The sequence below is a fragment of the Chelonoidis abingdonii genome, chromosome 4 (genome assembly GCF_003597395.2).
Source record: "Chelonoidis abingdonii isolate Lonesome George chromosome 4, CheloAbing_2.0, whole genome shotgun sequence".
Taxonomy (NCBI): domain Eukaryota; kingdom Metazoa; phylum Chordata; order Testudines; family Testudinidae; genus Chelonoidis; species Chelonoidis abingdonii.
In genome coordinates, this window is record NC_133772.1 from 76,052,396 (window position 1) to 76,077,401 (window position 25,006).

The following is a 25,006-nucleotide window of genomic DNA, read 5'->3' on the forward strand; positions in this document are numbered from 1 at the left end:
AGCCGGCTCGGTTCGGCTGCAGCAGCGGCGCTCCCCGAGCCCGTAAAGCCAGGCCGGGACTGTGGGTGCGGCGCCACCCTCCCCGCCTCGCTCGGCCCGACTCGCGTGCAGGGAGCCCCCAGACAGCCAGGAAATCAGCGTCCGCTGCTGCTGTGTCATCCCGCAGCGGCTACCCAGGCCGCCCGTGCTGCCTTGTCCACCCCCGGCTGTGCCCAGCAGAGAACAACTGAGGCAGCCCGTCGTGGCCGGGCTGGTGGGAGCGGCTCTGCTTGGGCCGAGGAACTCAGCTCCCCGCCGGGCCGGGCCGGGCCGGGCCTCTCCCCGGCAAACCCGCGCCACCGCTAGCTCCTGCCCGGATACAAGCCCCGCTGGCTCCACCCCCCTGTTGGAGGAGCAGGGGGCGGGACCGGGCTGGAGGGGGAGAGAGCCGGAGGCGAGCCGGGGGGCTGGGGCTCCGTGCGGCTCGCCCAGCCCGGCCGCGGGGAGCGAGGCGAGTGACTGACACGGACCAAAGTTATCCCGGAATAAGGGCAGCACGCATGTGCCGTCACCCCGGATGTGAACATGCTGCCCAGGCTTTCAGGAGCCCGCCCCGCCCGGCTAGAGCGGATGGGCTAACCCGTGCTGGGCTGAGCCGAGCCGGGCTGGGCCCAAGCGGGTTAGCTGACCGCCTGAGGAGAAGGGAAGCAGAGCCTCTCCCGGAGGGAAAGGGGGAGGAGCAGAGCTCCCGCGAGGCGGGGCAAAGGGGGGCAGCCCCCGCCCCCCACAGTGGCAGAGCCATCCCTGGGGCAGCTGAGGAGGATTGTCCCAATGGTTTGGCTGAGCCAGGCCTTCCTGTCACAAATGACCGCAGCCCCGTGTTAGTTCCCCTCTCCCACATTCCTGGGGGTTTGTTACACTTGGGCTAAGTACAGAAACCCTGTCACCACCTCCTCATCCCCCATCCCTTCCATTACTACTGGCTCTGCCCCCCAGGAGTTCCTGCGTATACTGGGGTGGGGCAAGAATAATGGATTTTCGGGGGAAGAAGTATGAGCGGGGCAGTAATTGGTCAGACCCTGAAGTGGTGGAGCTCCTGCAGCTTTGGGCCGATGAGTCCGTTCAGATGGAGCTGGAGAGCTGCCTGAGAAACCAGCATGTCTTCAACCGAATCGCTGAGGTGTTGAGGGAGAAGGGCATCCACCGGACTGGGGATCAGTGCCGGGAGAAAATAAAAAAGATGAAGCTGGAGTACCGTAGGATCAAGGACAACAACAAGACCCCAAGGGGTGGCAGGACTTGGAAATTCTATGAGGTGATGGACCGGGTGCTGACCAGCCGTCCCTCCCTTTCTTACAGTTCGTTGAGTGGCAGTGTGGTGTCTCAGCAGGCACTACAAGGAAGCATGGTGGAGAACTACCATCACCACTTCACCCCCTCAGATCTACATTTCGGACACTCTCAGCACCCTGAGTTGATGGAAATCAAATGCGAGGAGGTGGACTCTGATGAACACTGCTTGACCCCGGAGCCCCCACTATCCATGTCTTACCAACAGGGCTCCCCTGACGAACATGAGATGGAGAGAGCTTTCTTGGACAGGGCCCAGAATGACTCTCCTATCTCCAGGGTGGAAATTCCCATTGAAACCAGTGTTTCACCTTCAGGTAGGACAGTCTCTTCTCATTCAAGCCTGAGGTTGGTGTTACCAACTATGTATTCTGTTGAGGTTCCTTGTCCCAGACAATTTTAATGTAGAGTAATAGGTTCTGCATTAATAGCCTTTCAATATTTCCTGAAATGTCTCTTAGTGCAGGTTGGTATAAAAGACACATAAAATCAGTGCACACTAGGGTGTGTGAAATTGAGGGACTGACACCTCCTAAAGGCAAGCACAGGTGCTATGCAAAATTCCTACATGTCAATTCTATCAAAGCATCTCAAATCCAGATAGAATTTTCATATTTTGTGGTCTCATTTGAACATTAAAAGGGCTCTCTTGAGTCCTCATACCACATTGTGATAGGAGTCCCTGTTCTTTTCACTGATAGGCTAGAATCCTTTGGATGAATCAGCTTACCTTGCATTCCTAGAGCCCTGTGCAAACATGGTCTGCTGCTATAAAGTGGATATCCGCAGATTTGCACGACTTTAGATATAAAATTTGGATCCGCATCCATCCATGAGCCATAAACGTGGTCAGCGGATATTCACAGATATAAAGCGGATATCCACAGATTTGCATTCCTTTCTTATGCCTCTTTGTAGCTAGTCTTTTTAGCCATGTGTCAATTGAGACTAATTAGTGGACACTGTTTTTTTCAGTCTCAATATACTAACTAGACAGAACGTGGGAAAGGGGAAACTCTTTGAGAGTGACTGGTGGAAACACATTTAGATGTAGTAAAAGAAGATACAGCTTTACCTCAAATTTAACTAATCTGCAGAATTGGCTTCCATGCATCAAGTTTAGAAATTCATTGGGATTTTAGAGAAGTCTGGGATGGATGGAGTCTTGGATACATCTATTGGGAGGGAGACAGTGACCTCATGCTGATCACTGTGAAGTCAGGAAGGAATCCTCTCTTCCATTCACCACGATGTTTTCTCAACTGGCCAAGTGCACTATTTAAGAGAGGGGGGTTGTCATCCACTAGAGTTAGTTTGGATCATTGCCTGAGGCAGAATACTGAACTAGATAGACCAAAGTTTGGATGCATAATGGCAAATTCAACATATGAGGTTAAATGAAAAACATGTTTTTTTTTCAACATTCAGATGTACCTAATAGATTTGACTTCATCCTTGCTGTGGGATTCTGCCATGGACAGATCTGATTTTTGTCAGAGAAAGGCAATGGGGTTACGTAAACAGACCTGGGTCAAACTGGTCCAGTGGAGGGCAATCGTGTATGTTCACATCAGTCAGTACGCTGCACTGTCAAATTTAGTTTTCTCTTTGTCTCTAAATATCTGCAGGTTTCAGTGAGCCCAACGTAGCATCCTCATCCCGGATCCACAGTGTGGGCCCTCGGCCTGGCTTCTCCACCTTGCACCGCCTGCGGAAGAAACGGAAAGGCCAGCGAGTGAAGGACCCCCTTGATGACCTCCTACTGAAGACCCTGACATCGCAGCGGGCCATGGAGGAGCGCTTTCTGCAGATGGAGGAGCGGCGTTTGCAGCGGGATATGGAAGTGGAGGAACGGCGGATGCAGCTGGAGCAGCGACGTTTTGAACTGGAGCGGGAGCATGAGTTCCGCATGTTCAATGTCTTTGCTCAGATGCTTAGCATCTTAAAGCAGAACAACAGCAGCTCCCCCTCTTCTGCTGCACTGCCCCGGGGCTCGGATTTCATCCAGGTGCTGTCTGACATCGCTGGGATGGGAGGAGGAGGGGGCCTGCAGGAGGTGAGGGCCATGCAGGTAGGGCGACCACTTTCTGAGAGAAGGACCGACATGTACAGTTTCTGTAACCCTGGCGAGTTCCAGAGCAGCCCCTTCCTCTCCGCTCGAGGAAACATTGCTAACCTCTTTCGTGGCTCGACAGAAGAGGGATACAAGGCCTATCATGCAGATAAGTACGATGAAGACAAAAATCCTAATGTGAGTGAGGTTCCACTGCTGTGCACTTCTTTCTTGCTAGGAGAAATACTAAACAGGGTCATTTCTCAGACTCACTGACAGGACTTGGGTTAGAACATGACTTTTTTTTATCTCACAGATGCCAGTCAGGTCAATCTTTTCATTTTAATAAAGCACAGAAAATTAATTACATAAAATGAGCTCCTTTGTATAGGAGGGAGCAGCACCGTCTGCAGATTTGGGTCATGTTTGCTCAATTTCCTGTCAAACTATTGTTAGGCCTGCAGTGCCAATAGAGTTACAGGAGAGCAAGTGGAACTTTATTCTCCCTTCTGCATCATCTTCAATGTCATCCACTGAGTTCTGGTTGCAACATGTTATCACTGTTGATGATGCAAGAGGTAGAAAGACCCAACTGACTTTTCAGAACCCAAGGAGGAGTTTGCAACACTGACATTTAGGAAACTGCCTTTTTTATTTTTTAAATTCACCCTTCAAAGCTGATGCTGCCTGTTTACCTTTTGCCTGTCACTTGCTTTATGCAATATAATTAGGCTTGTTGCAAGGGTATGAGATTTACAACATTTCAGGGTAATGTATTTTTTTAAAAATTTTTAAAGTAATAAGTATATGAGGTTTTTTAAAAATAAGCCCTAGGTTCTGATCCTAAATGTCAGTAATCTTAACTTAAAATTACTAATCCTAACTTCTTCAAACACTGTCTGTCCTGCAATGCAGTATCATGAGAGTTGACTATTAGAACCTTTAACACAAAGTATACCAATATCACATTATCCTTCAATACAATAAGTGCAACCCAAGGGACAAACTTTATCATTTCTTCAGTGTTGCCTATATTTATTTACAAGAGAAATTAAAATTCTATACCTAAAACTGGTTCCAAGCTATAATAATGTCATAAGTATACCACCCTGTGTATTTTTTTTTAATTTCTCGAGTGACCCACCCTAGCCTCAAAAGTGAAAATATGTTAATGTTTTTTTTTCTCTCTGTACTTTATTGTGCTGTGACATGAGCATGCCAAGAGAAAAGGCTAATACTCTAACCTGCCTTCATACTTGGCACTGTGTAAAAAATGAAGTTTCCATATGCATGAGTAAATTAGTGGAATGCAATGTCATCGTCTGATGAACACATATTTTGAACATGGAAATATTTCCAAAGCACAATTTGTCTGTCACAGCAATGTAAATCCCAGTTTTCTCAGCTAGGAAAAAAAATGTATAAACTTGTGTTAAGGTCAGATTTACATTAACAAGTCAATTTCAGGTTAAATTACTTATACACATTATATAAACTAATATAAACCCTTGTTTTATACCCGTCCCTAGAGTGTTTACTGACTAATAAATTAAGCACTTGTATAAATTACTAGTTTTTATATATGTGATGAGTGTTCTGTGAAGCTTGTTTTTCATCCATTGTTATCTCCTTTACCTTGTTAGGATTTTTGAGATGGCACAGTAACAGCAGCAGGGGCAACAACAAAGTTGAAATGCAAGTAGTGCTGCCTAGTGGTAGTTTGTCTCCCTAAACAATGATTTCTTTCTTTCTCCAGGGCATAATTAATTTTGGTACCAGTGAGAATAAACTCTGCTTTGATCTAATGTCTAAGCGGGTAAGTCACATCCCCAGAAGAAATATAGAATACTCCACTTAATTCCTACTTAGTACTGATGATGTGCTTGGATTGCAACTATTGCTCAGATCCCTCACAGAGCAATAATTTCCCAGAGCACTTACCTTTTAGCTGTCATGTCTCTTCCCCTCTTCCATGCTGGCACTGATGCAGAAGGCCATTGGCTGGTCCATTTTCCCTATTTCATTTTGGGTTGTGCATTTCTTTAAATTATCTTCTCAGAGATAGATTGGAAATGATGGTGTCTTCTAATCATCCAGTTGAGACTTTGCCTTTGGGGCACTGCTTGGCACACACAACCAAATGAAAATAAAGTACATTTGCTTTTCTGCTGACGGCTCTTCAATTCACATAGAGATGAGTCCAAGTCGCACAGATCTGGAGACCGAGGAGGCTTGATTTGGCCTGTTATCAAGCTGTACAGTTATTATCTAGTTCTGAACTATCTCAAAGCTTGAGAGGATTTGGCACCAGTGAGGGTATTACCAATAAACTGGGTGAACCACTAATTGGTGGTCTTGCTTAGTTACACCAGGGAAAGGCACAGTACAGACAGTATAACTCAAACTAGAGACTGCTTGGGCTAAAAGAAACTCATGTTTCTCATTAAGCCGTGTACCCAGATTCAGGCTGTTATTGGGGAGACAGCAGTTTGTCCTACCTAGAGGTGAGGAAGGGTGGGATACTGAGTTTCTGGCACAGCAAGTCTCTACTGTAGTTGGTTGAAGTTGTTTCACTCCCACTCCATCACTGCCAGCCCTCAAAAAGTTCCTTGTTTTATTTCTGCCTGCCATGCCACTGACTCGGGGAGACACTACCCCAACACTCGGCCTTCCAGCTAACAGAACAGGTAAGGCAGAACTGCTGCCTAATAGCTGTGTGCAGAAGCCTGCAAGGTGCCTTTTAGAATGTCTAGGTTGTTCCTTCCTTTCCCCCTTTACCTCTTCTCCTGGGACTTAGCCCTGGTCTACACTAGGTGGGGCTGGGCGGTGTCGATCTAAGTTACGCAACTTCAGCTGAAGTCTGCGTACTTAGATCAATTTAACGTGGTGTCTTCACCGTGGTGAGTCAACTGCTGCTGCTCTCCCATCAACTCTGCCTGTGACTCTCGCGGCACTGGAGTACAGGAGTTGATGGGAGAGCACTCGGGGGTCAATATATCGTGTTTAGACTTGACGTGATAAATCAATCCCCTCTGGATTGATCGCTGCCCGCCAATCTGATGGGTAGTGTAGACATACCCTTAGTATAATGTCTGCAGTTAACATGTCAGAGAAGGGACAACTGTATCTTGATTAGCCTTGTTATGACAGTGGGTTACTTTCTCCTGCCTGTTAGCAGCAGTCAGATGAGCTTGTTCTCAGGCATACTAGAACAGGCTCAGAGCGGAGAAAAGATGTTTCTTCCAACTTATGAACTGCCACGTTCCAGTGCTACTGCACTGACTCACAGAATAGTATGCTACTGGAGGTTATGAGATATTAATCTTGCCACTAACTTGGAAGCCAATGCCTATATTTTATAAGTGAAAACAGTAACTGTAATTCATTACCCTTAAGTCCAGTGATATTCCGTGGACTTGACAGCCCAGAGATGAGGTCTCCAATATTGTTCCCTGCCAATTGACCCAGCTGGTTCCATCATCTTCTGTGGCATCATCCTAAAGGACTCCTTTACTTCCCATTGTGTTGTCATTTGGGCCAAGCCTGCTGATGCAGTGCTGTGCCAGCTGGGTTTTGGAGAGAAAGCAAATGAGACTCGCTTGTGTGTTACATAGACTTCAGGATACATATCCAGCTGTAAAAGATTATACCACCCAAAGTTATTATTCTACATGGGATGAAAGGCAATCCCATTAAACCCATCAGAGCCCCAGCTCAAGGCATCAGAACCCCAACCCAGATTTTTTTTTAAATTACTTTATAAGATTTAACATCTGCATGTTGGTTTCCCTCCTACTCCTTTGCATTTGTTCCTCTTTGGTCCCCACCCTTAAATTTGGGCTCCTTTTATGAAATCTGTGAGAATGCACTGAATGTAAATGTTTGTTGATTTGTTTCCATTCATATAAAATACACCCCCTCTGATCACAGCTCTGCTTCCCTTTGTGACTTGTTTGGACTGGACTGCTTGAAACTCTGCTAGTTGTAGCTTTGAAAATGTTTAAATGAAAACAGTATGCTTACTTTTTTAAGTGTAATCTGGAAAAAAATTGTTAAAGGCAACTGATCCAGCCCCCTAACTCAGGTGAAACTCTCTTTGAAACCCAAAGACGTGCCTTCCTCTTAAGGAAGACCCAAACGAGCACTTTCAAGAGATTAGTTTCACCTTTCTTAGGCCTCTTGAAAACTCCTGTTACCCTTTACTGTGTCCTGGCAAAATTATAGATGTGGAGGAGACACAGCTATTTGAAACTGAGGCATAGCTGAAAGCTAGACATAATCCATTCATATTAGGAGAAGAAGAAAACCACTCATCTGCCATTCATGGCCATACCAAGGCTCTCTGGATCTGTATAGAAAGCCCTCATAACATGGCCTTAATTCTCAGTTAGTTGAAAGCTACTATCCTCAGAACTTGGGTCAGGCCCTCATCAGGGCCCTAAGGGCTGCTTTGTTCAAAAAGTGATCCACAGAGATCTCTTTTCCATGGCGTTCATTTTGTATTAGCCTTTGTGCTTCCTTTTTGCAGATCTCTGTGCAAGGAAGCATTGCTGCATAATTTTGATGGCCAAATAGTTTCTAAAACCCCTCATAAGGCCGCTGAAGTCAGTGGGGTGTGTGTGTATATATATGAGTACTGTCCATATATTTGTTTGTGCTTCTGATTTTAATGGTTGTACCTGTCTCCTTCTTGGTGCTGACAGCTGACGCAGAGTGATATGAACCTCATGGAGCCTCCACTGCTGCAGTATCCTGATTGGAAAGGACATATGTTGTAAGTAGAAGTTTCTAAGTCTCCAAGAAGTTTCCCTTTATAAATACTTGCCTTCTAAATAGCATGCAGATGTTCTCCTAATGCATCGATGGGAAAAGGCTACCTTCAGGTTGTTCAGAATGCATAAGTACAAACAGCTCTGCTGGATTGGTTGGATAAAGCTTCTCTAGGCTATTAAATCCTTCTCTTCCTCCCAGATCCCTAAGTGGTCTCCCTATCTGTTCATCCAATTACAAAATATATGAGTGGGTTCCAGTTTGCTTTAAAAAAAAAAAAAAGTATTGTGCATGTTTAGTAGGTGGATATGCCCACTTTTCTATACAATTGTAGTGGATGTTGCTGGACCATTAGTCCTTCCTATGTTCTATGTCTTGACAAATTAAATCCTTCAGAAATATGTGTGGAGTTATACATAATTTCCATGATTTTTGCCATATATGCAAGCCACCTCCATAGTATGGAATAAGTGGCCCGGGATATGTGTTTTCCTCTTTGTTTATTTTTTTGTAGCTGTACACATTAGTCTCTTGTGCCCTGGCTTTATTTCTATGTGATGAGGACCTGTGGAGAGCCCAGTCTCTTGGAGAATAATCAATCTTTGCTTTTGTGTCTTTCTCAGTTTACGGGAGGAAGTGGCTCGATTTTTGACTTATTATTGCAAGGCTCCTGCACCTCTCAAGGCAGAAAACGTGGGTAATTGATTTTAACTGATGTGTGTTCTAACATATTGCCATGCACTGTGAAACAGGTTCTTCTATCTTCTTTTACAGTGTTTAAGTGTGAGCTGTATGAATCTTTTATCATGTAAATGGGAAGGATTGATCACTAGTAGTGTCAGGAAGGTGACGTGCAACTTTTCCAGACATTCTTCACATTCAGCTCAGCTAATGTATTTCAGTCCTACCATATAGCTTCCTTTGTTCTTTCACTCTTGCCTCCCACACCATCCTGGAAGTGGCCCTCAGTCATGCTTTGTAGTCACACCTTTTGCGCCAGTCTTGGGCCCTGCTATGCCAGTGCTCCTCAGTCATTCCAGTCCCAGGGCCCCCTTGCACTGGTCTGCTGATTCACCTGAAGCTGGATTCATAACTGAGTCAAGAATAGTTTTGCTCTGCTAAAGGATTGAGGAGAGAGCAGATTCCAGTGTTATTGTCAGGAATTATTTTTGTGGCATTCCAATGAACAGAATTAACATCTGCTCCCATTGTCTCTTCTATAGGTGATTGTGTTGAATGGTTGTGGCTCTCTGTTTTCTGCATTAGCTACAGTTCTCTGTGATCCAGGGGGTAAGTGGGGTTATTTTCCAATTTTTTTAAAATATACTTTTTTTGTTTGGTGGCAACATGGTAGTCACACTACAAATACCGTATGTTGGGGTTTAACTGCGGAGTGGCTGTGACTTACTGTGGAGTTTCTGCCAAATGCCGTATTTTTTCAGTGCAACCACAAGTGAGGAGGATGCCTCCCTGAACTTTTTACTATCAAATGTATATCCTCCTCAGTGGGACTCCTGCAGTCTCACTTTTGGCTCTCCCTGCACTCTTTGCCATTTTAATGTAGTTGCACCTCTGGATGTAGCTGTAGAAATGTGGACTGTACTCATGTTGAGTGGATTCTTAAGAGTGACTGTTTGATGCGCTGAGACCTGGAATTGGGAGTTAAAAGTAAAACACAAAAGTATTGCTAAAGGAAAGCGGACAAAATGTAACTTTTAAATGTTCCCATGGACCTCAAAAATGGAACCATAAGCAAAAGCTCCCAAGCTCAGATGGAGTGCCCTAGTAAGGAAGAAAAGATTGTGAGTTTAGTGCAGTGTTTCTGAAACTTGCGACGCCGCTTGTGTAGGAAAAGCCCCTGGCTGGCCGGGCCAGTTTGTTTACCTGCCCGTCCGCAGGTCCAGCCGATCATGGCTCCAAGCCAATGGGAGCTACTGAAAGCAACAGCCCACGTCGCTTCCAGCAGCTCTCATTGGTCTGGAGCAGCGAACCGCGGCCAGTGGGAGCTGCGATCGGCTGGACCTGCCAGGGACGAGGCAGGTAAACAAATCGGCCTGGCCTGCCAGGGGCGTTCCCTACGCAAGCGGCATCCCAAGTTTGGGAAACACTGCTTTAATGATAACTGGCTTTGTTTTCTTGATTTTTAGAAGCTGTTCTGATTGCTACCCCCTTTTATGGTGGTATCACCCAGAGTGTGTTCCTGTATGGTAACGTCAAGCTGGTCTATGCCTATTTAGACAGCAAGGTAAGAATTGGGGTGGGGGAACAAATCTTTGCAGGTAGAAAGAATTGGTATTGGTGGAAGGCACAGTAATACTGCCATGGTGCTTTCTGGCTTCAGAGAGCTTTTCAAACAGTCCTCACAACACCGCTTAGTTGTAGCTTACCTGTAGCACCACCAGTTTACAGCTGAAGAAACTGAGGCACATAGAGTTTTAGTGACGTACCAAGCCACAGCAAGATTCAGTGTGCAAACCAGGATTAGAATTTGAGATTCCCTGACTGGCTTCCAGTCTTATGATGTGATCACTAGCCCATGGCCCTTTCTGTCCAGCATTCCACTCCCATTAAACAAACATTAATGGAATTTTGGAAATTTGCAAACCTGACATTTTTTACAAAGCAAAACCAAGAATAGAAAAACTATCAACTGAACTCTCCTCCTCAAGGTGATCCCAGGGATGGGGCAACATATGGGAACTTTGCATTGTCCTGTCTGTCCAAGGATAACCAGGCAATATGTGTATGTATGGCAGATCCAGTATCGGTGTCTCCTGTATTTTATTTATTTCCTTGTTCCCTCCATAGTGTGAGGAAGAGGGAATCTGGGTTGTTACTGGGCTTTTGTGGTTTGGGAAATACTTTAGTACAGAAATGGTTGATGGAACATCTGTAGTAACATTGTTTGCTTTTATCTTGTGGGTGCCTTTCAGATCACTGGAACAAGCACCCGGCCCTTCCAGCTCACAGTGGACAAGCTAGAGAAGGCCCTACAGGATGCCCGGTCAGAAGTGAGTGTGGCTGAACCTGGCCTTGTTGGGCCCATTGGTGGTGTCTGCAGGAGAAAGTCGGGGTGCAGATCTAGAATGATGAAGTATTGGGCAGATTTTAACTGCAAGTTCTAATACAGGTGTATTAGACATGCTTCTGCATCATTGGAATGCCATCTGCTCTGGGATCTCCCAGGGTAAATTGATTTTTAAATCACCAATTTTAATCATGATTTAAATCATCAATCTTAATTGTGTTTTACCATGGCACTTTTTAGTTATTTTCCTAAAGAAAGGTTGATTCTCATTGGTTGGAAACCATTAAAAAAGGTTGATTTGAAACTAATAGCCTTTGTACTAAATGTGGTGCTTCTTTTTGCTAACGGGAGAATACATTGTATCTATGCAATTTTATGTAAGCGATTATATCATTTGACTTTTTACTATATGATGATTAATTTTTTTACTTTTGATTTGCGTCAAGCTTTGTTTGGATGGAAATGCACAAAAACAGCTTTTTTAAAATAAATAAAATGACCTTAAATGTACAGGATACATATGGAAATTTTTTTATCAAAACATGTATGCATTTAAAACTAATTATTAAACAAATGAAGTATTATCTGTAGATAATGAATTCAGTTCTTTCTGGTCACCATGTTCTTCAAGATTTTAGAACTAGCAGGTGTCATCTTTTCACACCTAATTTTTTTCATAGATTGGAAGAGGGAGAATGAGCTTTCCTGCTTTTTCAGCTCCCAGTTAGGTTCTTAACTTTGAATTAATTAATCATTGGACTGAACTAGTTGAATAAACTGAAATGAGGAAAATATTCTCTCTATACTTGCGGAACAGGCTACGGCTGTCAAAAGCTTGTTTAGCATGTCAACATACTCTGGTTCCAGTTGCTTAGCCAGTGTCTTCCAAAGGTTCAGTGATCTGATTTTCTTTAAAACTTGAAAGCAGATACGTACTTCTTAATATTATAATTTTTATTTTATTTAAATTATTTTAATAGATTATAAGAAGTTTAGGCATTAATGTAGGTTGTCAATTTCAAATTTAATTTAAATTTAAAACATCTGATTTGTTTTATTTTTTTTTTTTTAATAATCAATTTTTATCCATTCTGAGGTCTCCCATTCCAAAGCATGTTCTGGGATGTGAGCAGTTTCTGATCACACTGTTGGAGTTCTGACTTCCCCACTCCACTCATTGATGCCATCACAACTCTATTCTTCCCATCTAAGGCCTAGTCTACACTAGAAAATTAAGTTGGTTTAACTACATTGTTCAGGGGTATGAAAAATCCACACCCCTCAGCGGCATAGTTAAGCCAATGTACCCCCAGTGTAATCTGCACTAGGCTGAAGAAAGAATTCTTCCATTGACCTAGTTACCACCTCTCAGGGAGGTGGTTTACCTACCCTGATGAAAGAATCCCTCCTGTTGGTGCAGGTAGTGTATACACAGAAGTGCTACAGTGGCACAGCTGCAGCATCTGTTCAGCTCCTCTTCACAATGGGGGAAATGTAAGAGAGTCTTTGTCAGGGATTAGTATACCAGATGTCAGTGGTGCTTAAAACCAGGCTTCAGGCCGCAAAGTACTTTGTGAACCAGGTAGCTTCAAGAATCTCTTTGTCCTCCTGCTAAAACATCCCATAGTTGAATGTCTCCTATAGCTCTGGGCACTAGGTGTGATGCCATTGTGGTGCATGGTGAAGGTGTGAGTTATTAGGGGAGTCTTGTGGTTTTAGAAAAGGGGGCTGAAGATTTACCCCACAGGTATTGTTCTTTTAACATTATATTGTGTTTTTGTTTTATAGGGTGTTGGTGTGAAAGCCTTAATTCTCCTGAACCCCCAAAATCCTTTAGGGGACATCTACTCCCTGTCAGAATTACGGGACTACCTGGAGTTTGCTAAAAGGTATGGCAGTTTAAGTGTCTGAGGAGACCCAGGTCAGAGATGACTTTCTGAGTCTGATGAACCAGTCAGCATGTCTGTATCTTTCTGGCTCTAACTTTCCTCTCTGCCATGAAAATAACTTAGTCTGGTATCCACACAACAAAGAGCTTAAGACTAGAGAATGGGGAGATAAGATGGTGGACCATGCAGTCATTTCTCCACCCTTGGATTGGCCAAGCACTTGCCATATGATATGATACGATATTGGAGTTTATTGGAGTTCTAGTGAGCTATACAATGCACTAATTTGCTATGTCTGCTGCATATTCATGGGGATATGGTGAGATACAGCAGCTCTGCTATTCATGGGATACGGGGTTCATTTTCCACAGCTGTTTCATATGTGCACATTAGAAGACAGACAGTTGTGGAATTCCAGCTTCTCACGTACTACCCACTCCCCTTTAAATTTCTGTCCATCTTTTGTAGATGATGATAGAGTTTACTCAAGTGGAATATTAAATGAGAGAGTTAATAAGCCTGAATTAGCAATGACTGCAAACTCTTTCTGTGTCATGATTGTGATGAGTGACAAGAAATGAGTTTGATGGACCTCAGTCTGGTTTTCTGCATACATGAAGCAGCCCTCAGACTATGAGAGTATTATTCTCTCACAATCTCCGTTTTCTCCCTTTCAGGCATGAATTGCATGTAATAGTAGATGAGATCTACATGCTGTCAGTTTTTGACGAATCAGCCACATTCCATAGCGTTCTTGGCATGGACAGGTAAAGTCTGCACTGCTTCCTTGGCCACCCGTTAGCAATTGTGCAACATGTTGTCATGTTGGTGGTTTGTGACTGGGATTTGACTCGTGCCCCAGTAGACTCTGCCTCATGTTGATTGCTTCATAGTTTCCTTCTTTCCAGGGTACTTTGCAGGTTGATACACTTTTGAATGTGTTTGAATGTGTTCATTAGTCCATTGTTTGCAACATTTCTAAAAACTTGAAAAGGAGGTTTCATTTCCTGCTGATCATTATCTTTCTTTTTCTTTGCCAAACACTGCTGTTCCCTTCTCCTGGTTTTAATGGTGCATGTAAGGATTGTAGTCTTTTTCATTCTTTACTTTTGTTTAATACAGAAGCAGCTGCACTGAGATCTTACTACTTGTCTGGGAATGGGTTTTATTAGTTAATGCTTTAAAGGGACACAGCAGTTACAAAGCTCATACTTAAAAATATTCCTTGCTTGTGTTACTAATAACTCATTTGATTGCTGAATAGAGAACTTTTAAATTTACTTTTACTTTTTCCCAATGAATCTGTTTTTCTTATCTGTGCACCACTCATTTGGGACAGTGAAACTGGGTTGGTCCGTTTTATTTTCTGATTCTAATCGGTTTCACTTTCGGGTGCTAGCCCACTGTTCCTGAATTTGGATTCACAACATTGCAAGGGAAAATTTAAAACTGTCCCCCAAAATCTCATGTTTTCATTGACATTTTTAAAACAATTGATGAAAAAAGTCATTTTAGTTTTTATAAAACATATTGGCAGGGGCCTGATTCTTTTAGAATTGAATGCACTTTTGTATGTGCAGCTCTAACAGTCTGACCTATAATTTGCAACTTGAGTGTCACACTTAGATAATATAGTGATGTATGCCTTATAAGTACCTAAGATAGACCCAACTTTTGCATAAAATTAGTTCCTAGTGTTCCTTTAAAGGTAGGTTCCATTTAGCCTTATACTGCTTCATTCATGTCCCCTGACATGTTGTCTGTCCTTGTGAAATGTTGCTGCTTTGCTTCTGGAATGTTGCACTGGTGATGCAAAAGCTTCTGCACCTATGACACTAACTGCCTTGTGTGCATCCTTCTACATGCAGATTGCCTGATCCACAGAGGACCCATGTGATGTGGGGAATTAGCAAGGTGAGTTCAGTCATGCCAGGTCTAACTCAGCTATGCAATCAGCCTGATATCCCATGAGGCCTTGACCCTGTGTTGGAAACAATAAGATAGTGGTGATGGGATCCTGCATTCCTTTGCAGTAGGGTAATCAGTGTGTGTGTGTTTCCTGCAGGATTTTGCTGTCTCTGGGATTCGTTTTGGCACTTTGTATACAGAGAACCAAGATGTTGCCAATGCAGTGGCCTCCTTGTGTTACTTCCATGGAGTTTGTGGACCTGTCCAATACAAAGTGGCACAGCTGCTCCGAGACAGAGGTGAGTCTGAGAGAGTGGTTTCTGACATAGTGATTTGCCTTTCTCTATTATCCTGGGAGCTCAGAGGATCTGTTCCCTACATTCCCAAGGGGTCTCTAGCTAAAGCAGCTGAAATGACAACCTTTCATAATCCTGGGGCTGCACATTAGATGTGGTTGACAATTATGTAGGATTGTCATAGAAAGAGAAGGTGCACTCAGGATGAGCAGGGTTGAAGGAAGAGCTTGGAGGCAGTTACTTGAACAACAGGGTCCCCATTTTGAAAAGTCTGCTGAAGAGAATTAAAAGATATGAGCTTCTGGGAGTTGTGAAACAGATTTCTAGCTCTGTCTTGGGTTCCACGCTAACAAATTGCAGCGGCTTCACAACAGACATCTGAGGTCTAGGGAAACTTCCACCAGGAGATTAGATAAAGGAGGATAGAATTCAGGACAGGCACTAAGCTCTTGAATAGTGTTTGTGTTCTAGCGTACTGCAGTGGAGGAGAATCTGAGGATGAAAAAAGAAGGGGATAGGGTGAAAGATGGATAGAGGCTTTATAATTCCACTCCATATATCATAAATGATCATGGAGGAAGTCTTTTTGAAACTGAATTATTGGTCAATTTGTGAAGCTTCTTCTCCTCCTGGCTAGACTGGATCAATCAAGTATATCTGCGGGCCAACCATGCCCGTCTGAAAGCTGCCCATACCTATGTGACAGATGAGTTGAAGACCCTTGGGGTTCCCTTCCTCAATCGCAATGCCGGCTTCTTTGTTTGGATCGATTTCCGAAAGGTCAGTGGTCCCAGGAGAGGAGGCTGTTCCTCTGGCTAGGCAAACATTTGGCACAATGGATTCTGGAGGAGAGTTAGATGTAGTTGTACAAACACATTGCTGAATCCTAATTAATCATTCTCATGAACTGGAAGGAAGAGGTGCAGGATATTTTTGTAAGCATGGTTAATGGGTCCCTTTAGTTTGTATACACATTTTTCTTCTTGCTTGGGATCTTTTCTAACTGCATTCTGTCTCTTTTCACCATCTTTGCCCCAGCCCCTCTTCTTAGGAACCATAATTGCTTCAATTCCTCAGGGATCCTAGCTACTCACCAGTCTCCCCAGGTCCCATGGGGATCATAGCTTGACCCATTTGCAGCAGCTGGGAGACAGAAAAAATTTCCCTAGGCCATTATAGTTTACTCATCTTTTTTCCTTGGTGGGGGCTGCCACTTTTCTCCCCACCTCAATTCAAGGCTCCCATGTCCTGAAACTCCTCCCTCTGGCTAAAGAGAGTTGGGTACCCAAACTTCTCCATCTTCCATGTGAAAGCCTTCTCCTTAGAGCTCTGTGGCTGCTGGGTCCCAATTCCATTACTACTGATCTTGAGCACTGAGGCTTCTCAGTGGAGTGACCTGCATGTTACTAACGCCTTACCCTTCTGCTCCCAGTACCTTAGGACAGGAACATTTGAAGAGGAGATGCTGCTCTGGAGGCGATTCCTGGATAACAAGGTTCTGCTGTCCTGTGGCAAAGCCTTTGAGTGCAGTGAGCCGGGGTGGTTCCGTATCATTTTTGCTGACAAAACCCACCGACTACAGTTAGGTGTGTGGCATTTCCTTCCCCTTTCCATCACCCAATCTTGCCTGCACTCTGGGCACCTCATTCCCTTCTCAAATTACCCTCTATCCCTAGCCTCCTCCATTTCTCTTCACTTCCCTACCCCAAGTCCATTTGGAAAGGGTTTTGGGATTCTTTTGCTTTTGTTGTAACCCTTGTGGGTTTTTTTCTCTCTCACACTACCCCAGGCATGCAGCGGATCCGTAGAGTCCTGGAAGAGAGGGAGCACGAGATTCTGTCTGAGGACAAGGACCAGCCCTGCCAGTCAGACCAGGACGGCAAAGCAGACAGTACAGATGAGGTCATCTTTGTGTCCCGTCACCAGGAGCCTGTTTCTACTGGTGGCTCTAACCTCGGTGACCTAATTGGCCTCCTGCAGCAGCAGATGCGCTCATCTGACTGGCTGCAGAAGAACACAGCAGAGCAGTTTGCACAGGAGAAGCCAGAGATCTATGATGTGTTCAGCAAACTGGTGGGGAAACAGTAGGGACCCCTGTTCCTCCATGGGCCTTATCTGAGCAGGGACTGACACCGGAGCCCTAACTGCTTGGTATTTGACTTCCTGCAAATAATATATTTTCTGTATAGTGAGGAAATCACTTTGTAAAACCTGCTATCCAGGCCTCCTCTTTGGAATCTCTGCTTTGTATTGTATAGCCCATTTCCCTGTATTGAGGTATGAATGGAGGATGCAGGGCTTGCTTCTGCCACTGCCCCTTGCCTCGTATTTTATAATTCATTTCAAATGAATAAGCTCTTGGCTCTTTTTATAAGGCACTATCGTGTCATCTTTTATGCTGCTTCTTGTTTTCTCTCACTGTTCCCAGGGAGACAGAAACTTGAGATAATTATGATGTTTTATATTCTTCCCTGAATGAAGTGCAGAGAAAACTAATTCCTTCAGCCCCAGAAGATGTGTTTCTCCTCGACCCACTGTAATATGACATGTATTGACAGTTAGAACCAAGCACTTGCCCTGACTCTCAGCTGGGGGTAAATAAGAGTGTGTTCATATATAGACCACTTTTGTGTGTGTGTGTGTGTCTGTCTGTCTGTTTGTGTGTCTGTCTGTCTGTGAGAGAGAGAGAGAGAGAGAGAGAAATTCCAACAGAAGGGATCGAATGACTTAGCTAACTAGTACTGTGGAGCCTTTCACTTCTGGATCACTAGTTCCCCTACAGCCTCAGGTCCACTGTGATTTTAAAATATATAATAGAGCGATCTGGTGCCCTGTGTTTAAATGAGCTTGGCTATCTCAGTCCAGCTTTTTGTGTTCATGTAAAAGAACATCATCACAACTGGGTCTGATAGCTTCTCAGCAGGAATTGCCAACAAAATGGGCAAAGAATGCAGAGGGTCATCGAGAGTAGACAGCTCCATTATGCTAGGAAGGTGTTCTGGCTAGAAATAAGGCACTTTGGCAGGACAATATAGAGAGTGCTCACCCTGCTGCTGCCAGGCTCTTCAGAGCTATCAAACCAGCACCTTCCAATGATTTAGTTGGGGATTGTTCCTGCTTTGAGCAGAGGGTTGGACTGGGTGACCTTCTGAGGTCCCTTCCAACCCTGATATTCTATGATTCTTCCCCCACAATCAAAGAACTTTAAAAAAATGTAATCCAAACTGTTACATCAGACAGCTTCTGAGGGTAACTTTCTGGTTACACACGATTCTTTAGTTTTTGAAAGAGCCTGTTTGAGCTGCATTCTGTGAGAGGGGGATAAACTGTAATGTAGCTGGTAAACTGATCTCTTGGTATAAAGCATTTTCCTTTGCCCTTAGTTTGATTTCCTCTGAGACAAAGCAGGACATATTATGTTCACATCCAAGAGTTGCAGAATGTCTACAGTATAGGTCAGGGGTGGGCAAACTTTTTGGCCCAAGGGCCACATCTAGGTGGGGAAATTGCATGCAGGGCCATGAATGTAGGGCTGGGGCAGGAGGTTGGGTATGGGAGGGGATGCAGTGTGCAGGAAGAGGCTCAGGTCAAGGGGTTGGGGTGTAGGAGAGGTGTGGGATGTACCAGGGGGAGGCCCTCCCTGCCCTGGCCCCGCGCTGCTCCCGGAAGCAGCTGGCACCACATCCCTGTGGCCCCTGGGGGAGGGAGGGGCAGAGGACTCCGCACGCTGCCCTCGCCTGTGGGTACCTCCCCCGAAGCACCCATTGGCTGCAGTTCCCCGTTCCCGGCCAATGGGAGCTGTGGGGGGGTAGTGCCTGCAGGCGAGGGCAGCGTGCAGAGCCCTCTGCCCCTGCTCCTCCCCTGCCCCCCCGGGGCCTCAGGGATATGATGCTGGCCGCTTCCAGGAGCGGTGCGGGGCCTGCAGGGCCACGGGGGTGGCAATCCCACATGCCGGATCCAAAGCCCTGATGGGCCAGATCCGGCCCATGAGCTGTAGTTTGCTCACACCTGGTATAGGTGCTACAGCAGCACACCTGTGCCACTGTAGTGCTATAGTGTACATGCTTCCTACAGTGATGGAAGAGTTTTGTCCAGCAATATAGGAACACCACCTCCCCGAGTGATGGAAGCGTTCTTTTGTTGACCTAGCTGCATGTATACTGGGGGTTAGATAGGCATACTTATGGTATTTGGATGTGGGTTTTTCACACCCATGTGTACTGTAGCTATGTCAGCTTATCTTTTTTAAGTGTAGATTAGGCCATCCGTGTCAATCTAGAGCAAGAGCAAGTTGTGTCCTAGAAAAGAAATAAATATGATTGTGAATATAATCTATGAAGGGGGTCTCCACTCCTGTTACATGCCCAGGTGTACCATTGGTGGTAACTGAAACTTGTGTTTTAACATAGCTGAATGTACTGAAATCTCATAATGGTCATGTCTACCTCTATGGGGACTATACCAGCACAGCCACAGCACTGTAGCTGTGCTAGCAAAATTCTGTAGTATAGCCTATGCCAATAGAAGGAGTTTGTCTATCAGTATAGTAAAACTATTGTCCAGAGCAACAGGAGCTACATTGTCAGAAGTATTCTTCTATCCAGCCTGGAACTTTCCTCTCAGCATTGATATTATACGTGAAGAGCAGGACTGAGTGAACAGTAAGAGGTGGGCTCCCATATCTCATAGGCACTCACACCAACAATGATTGGGGTGTTTCAAGCAATAAAAGAAAGCACTACGTTCATGCAACCACTCACCCTACACAGAAAGGTCCTTTCCTGCAGTTTATCTCTCCAGAAGCTATTGGCTTCAAAAGAGACACCTTTCCTCTGACTGAAAGACATTGCCGATGCAGATAGCAATTCCCAGCTCACTCCATGCAAGGATGTAGTCTCTCCTTCTCTATCAAGGAAAAAGGAACAGTTAATCTGTATAAAGTGAGGGATAAGGGAGCAGGGTCTGTCATTAAAAGGGATGGGAAGCAGCTTACATTATCTAAAAATTGGGTTTATTTGATTTTAGGAGTGAATTAATTCTTGCCACAATCAATGTGACAAAAGTGAATCAAATGTAAAATGGGGATAATGCTTCTCCAGCTTTCAGGCATGGAGCGAAAATATTCATCAAGTGTTTTTGGATGCCTAAGTGGAGGAGGCTAGAAAAGGGTATGGTTCCAAAACAATGCAATAGTTAAAAGATTTCTATTTGCTTACTAACTCATCCTTTTTTTCTCAGACTTTAGCCATATTTTTTTCAGTAAATTCTCTGTGCTGATTAAAATTTATTTCACATTTACACTGGAATTTCTGCTTGTGAATGGTAAAGCACGACTTAAGTTACTGAGTTGGTTACATCTTTGAAGAGGGTGGGAAGAGAAATGCCAGAATAGAGAGCCAAAGGAAAGACAAACTACCTCCTTTCCCCTTTGTGATGTTCCCAAGGTGTCACTGAGCTGCATAAATTTCAGTCTAGCAGTAGCAAAGTGAGGGAGAAGGCTTTCTGAAATGAAGGACATGAAAGGACTCTTCAGGCAGTAATAAATCAAAACACTATTTTATTTTATTTCTTTTTTAGATTTCTGTAATAAACAAAAGCAACCCATTAACTAGTGCTGGCTCTATTTTCTCCTTGGTCTTTAGTCATTCGCAGAACTGGTGAATTTTAATATACAACAATGAAATTATTTTAATATACAACTTTGAAATGGGTGTTTCCCAGATGTTCATGTTCACTGGTCAGTAAAATGATTCTTATTAACAATACTAAGGGGTTTATTTTACTTCTTGTACACTAAAAGAGACAAAAAATGTGCATATTTGCAAGAGGGGGCATAATCTGCTCATACATAAGGGCAAAATACTTTGTATTTTTTAAATGTCAGGAAAACAATACTAGAGGTAGGGTGACCAGATGTCCCATTTTTAAAGGGACAGTCCCGTTTTTTGGGACTTTTTCTTATATAGGTGCCTATTACCCTCCATCCCTGTCCCGTTTTTTCACTGTTGCTATCTGGTAACCCTAACTGGAGGGTTGCGTGCTCTGTTGTTCATGTGTGCTGTGTGTTAGACATTTTTTACGTGCAAATGATTTTACAGGTGTGAGGACCGTCTAAGAAGGTATCTGTGGGCCAGACTCTTAAGCATGTCTGTCTCCAGAAACTGAGAATGTAGCTGTGGAAGCAGCGCCAAGACAAGTTGTGACTGTTTGAATTCCCCTTTGGAACAGAAGGGGCAAAGTCTGTCCCAGCTAAGGCCTGTTCTACGCTGGAGGGGGGATCAATTTAAGTTACTCAACTTCAGCTACGTACTTAGCCCTACTAATCGTGTCTTCACTGCGGTGAGTCGACTGCTGCCACTCCCCCATCGACTCTGTCTGCATCTCTCACTGAGGTGGAGTACAGGAGTCGACGGGAGAGCACTCTGGACTTTCTCCAATTTGTCCATGTCTTTGCTGAAATGTGGCACCCAGAACTGGACACAGTACTCCAGCTGAGGCCATATCAGCGCAGAGTAGAGCAGAGGAATTACTATTTAAGTCTTGCTTACAGCACTTGTGCTAATATATCCCACAATATTTGCTTTTTTTTTTTTTTTTTGCAGCACTGTTGTCTCATATTTAGCTTTTGATTCACTATGCCCCCCAGATCCTTTTCCACAGTACTCCTTCCTAGGCAATCATTTCCCATTTTGTACGTGTGCAACTAATTGTTCCTTCCTAAGTGGAATACTATGCATTTGTCCATTTCTCCAGTTTGTCCAGATCATTTTGAATTTTAATCCTATCCTTGCACTTGCAACCCCTCCAAGCTTGATATTGTTCACAAACTTTATAAGTGTACTCTCCATGCCATTATCTAAATCAGGGGTGGCCAACCTGTGGCTCCAGAGCCGCTAGCGGCTCTTCAGAGGTTAATATGCAGTTCCTTGCACAGGTGCTGACTGAGGCTGGAGCTACAGATGCTAACTTTCCGGTGTGCTGCGGGGGGGTGGGTGCTCACTGCTCAATCACCTGCTCTCCCCAGGTCCTGCCACCACTCCTCCCCTTCCCCCAAGCCTTCCGTGCCCTCGAACCCCTCCCCACCAGACCCTCCTGTGCACTGCAAAACAACTGACTGCGGTGGGCAGGAGGCATAGGAAGGGAGGGGAAGGTGCTGATTAACGGGGCTGCCAGTGGGCTGGAGGGGTGTAGCGGATGGGAGGTTGCTGACATATTACTGTGGCTCTTTGGCAATGTTCGTTGGTAAATTCTGGCTCCTTCTCAGACTCAGACTGGCCACCCCGATCTAAATCATTGATGAAGATATTGAACAGAACCAGACCCAGAACTGATCCCTGTGGGACCCCACTTGGTATGTCCTTCCAGCTTCACTGTGAACCACTGATAAAGTGTTCCCAGACAATAGTTTCCAATCAATTACACACCCACCTTACAGTAGCTCCCTCTAGGTTGTATTTCCCTAGTTTGTTTATGAGAAGGTAATGACAGTATCAAAAGTCTTATAAAGTTAAGATATACCGCGTCTACTGCTTTCCCCCATCCACAGTGCTTGTTACTTTATCAAAGAAAGCTATTGGGTTGGTTTGACATGATTTGTTCTTGATAAATCTATGCTCTGTTAGTTGTCACTTTATTATCTTATAGGTGTTGGCAAATTGATTTCTTCATTATTTGCTCCGTTATCTTTCTGGGTACGGAAGCGAAACTGACTGGTCTGTAATTCCTCAGGTTGTCTTTATTCCCTTCATTATAGATTGGCACTATATTTGCCCTTTTCCAGTCCTCTGGAATCTCGCCAGTGACTTCTGTGACTTTTTGAAGGTAATCGGTAATGGCTCAGATATCTCCTCAGGGATATTCTAGAATGTATTTCATCATTTGGATGGGAGTAAGATTGTGATGCTGAGTGAAAAGGTCCTGACAGTAAACTATGCACACTTTCTAGCTTCTGTAGGCTGAGCTCATTGCCCACCACAGGGGCTCCTTGCATACTTCCATTTCCCCTCACACCATATCTCCTTATGTTTCACCCTCCCATACTGCTCCATTTCAGGAACTCCCTAAAACTTCCCCCAATCTCATCTCTGCCTGGGATTCTGCCCCGACTTCACCTTCCCCAAACTATTATCCCCCATACATAGCACCTGGCACAGGGGGAGAATCTCTGTTCCAACCTCTGCCATAAGCCTGGCCTGCGGGGTCCCTCCATTCCCTCCTCCCCCATAGCAGGGTCCCCCATTCCCTTCCCAGCAGGGGTTTTGTATGTTTCCCCCTCCACAACAGGGCTCTGTGTCCCCATTGTCCTGCATTAGCCCCCTCCACAGCAGGGACTCTATATTCCCCTCCTTTTCCCCACCTGTTTCCCCTATTCTCCCCTTACCAGGGGTTCTATGTGCTCCCTTCAGTCCTTTCCCCCCACAATTATTACTTATTTTCTTTGTGTCTGGGAGATAAATCATTCAAGGTATCAACATGTTAAACTCTATTGGGAGGATGACCCTGGGCTGAGATGGGGGGTATTCATGTCTGCCATCCACCAGTTCTTTGACTTGTAGACAATTATGACCTCTCTAAAGTGCTGGGTTGGCTAACCAGAGGCTAGGGGCTCTGTGTGCCCCCCATTTCTTCCTTCCAGTTTTCCAAATTTCACCAAAATTAATGGGGTAGTAAGCTGTGTCTTATTTATTACTGATTATATAAATCACTGGCAACTGACCATTTCCTTGTTCTCAATTTAGCTGCAGTCAACAAAAGTACTTTAGTCTGCATTGGTTAAAAATATTCTACTTTTTGTCCTTAACTTGCTAGGAACAGTCATTTTTAGTAAGAACTCAACCAACCTTATTAAAATCTAGCATCAAAAATAGACTGGAGAAATCCTGGAAGCAAACACTATTTTTAGCTGCTCTGTCTGTTCCCTGCCGTTACCCACCAGATTCTGACTGCACAGCCCATGCACATGTGCTTAGTTATTCTAGGCAGAGCCTCCTCGTGACCCTTTTTTCCCTGAACACCTGAATGCGGAAAACACTCGACTGATTAAAGATTAATACTGCTGCAAAGCGTGACAGCTGCCTTTTCCTCTCAGTGCTTTTGGGAAGGAGAAGAGTATGGAATGACAGACAACTTGCAATCAGTATTTCTATTACATGAGCATTTCTGTGGAAAGCTTGGCTGCAAGGTCCCCCTAGCATTTCATGTTCTTCAACGGGTGCTATGAGAAGCAGGGTTCTAATGTGCAATACCTTTCTTCTCCCCATTGCCCCCCAGCAAGTGGGGGGGCATTGGGACGTAGACATCAAGCAGTATAGGCTATGTCATGGCTATACAATACATTTCATCTTCCCCATCCCCAGCAAGTGGGGGGCACGGGGATATATCAAGAAGTATAGACTATGTGATGCACCCTGCTCAGTAGCATAACTTTACACTTGGCCACTGGTTACAATTGCATTGACTAAGGAAGTGAAAAGACTCAGTTCAATGAGGTTGCCATTTTGTTATTGTAGCGAGGCGGTGTGGCTCCCCTCCTCCCCAGGAGGGTCGAACCCTGCCAGATGCCAAGAGGGGCGGGGCCACAGGGCAGTGGGCCCGCCCCTCAGAGGGTCAGAAGGCGACCCGGAAGTATAAAAGCTGGCCAGCTGCGCTCAGTTGGAGCCCAGCTGCTATCGGGAGCAGACCTGCCAGAGGGTGCTCATGACTAGGAAGCTGCTGAGGCCCAGGGCAGCTGCCC

At 44.8% G+C, this 25,006-nt stretch overlaps 1 protein-coding gene across 1 annotated transcript; it reads left to right on the top strand.

Moving 5' to 3' along the window:
- Positions 1-458: 458 nt before the first annotated feature.
- Positions 459-19,587, top strand: ACCS (1-aminocyclopropane-1-carboxylate synthase homolog (inactive)). The gene is made up of 15 exons (XM_032790410.2): positions 459-1,646; positions 2,958-3,580; positions 5,139-5,198; positions 8,086-8,156; positions 8,776-8,845; positions 9,376-9,442; positions 10,300-10,397; positions 11,086-11,163; positions 12,969-13,069; positions 13,747-13,836; positions 14,938-14,983; positions 15,135-15,276; positions 15,911-16,053; positions 16,706-16,859; positions 17,063-19,587. The coding sequence occupies exons 1-15, from the start codon at positions 1,010-1,012 to the stop codon at positions 17,359-17,361; spliced, it is 2,679 nt and encodes an 892-aa protein (XP_032646301.1). The 5' UTR covers positions 459-1,009; the 3' UTR covers positions 17,362-19,587.
- The last annotated feature ends 5,419 nt before the right edge of the window (positions 19,588-25,006 follow it).

Coding starts and splice junctions, on each gene's coding strand:
- ACCS (XM_032790410.2), top strand. CDS start 1,010: ATGGATTTTCGGGGGAAGAAGTATGAGCGGGGCAGTAATTGGTCAGAC. Junction 8,846..9,375: donor CACCTCTCAAGGCAGAAAAC/GTGGGTAATTGA, acceptor TCTCTTCTATAG/GTGATTGTGTTGAATGGTTG. Junction 14,984..15,134: donor TGATGTGGGGAATTAGCAAG/GTGAGTTCAGTC, acceptor TGTTTCCTGCAG/GATTTTGCTGTCTCTGGGAT.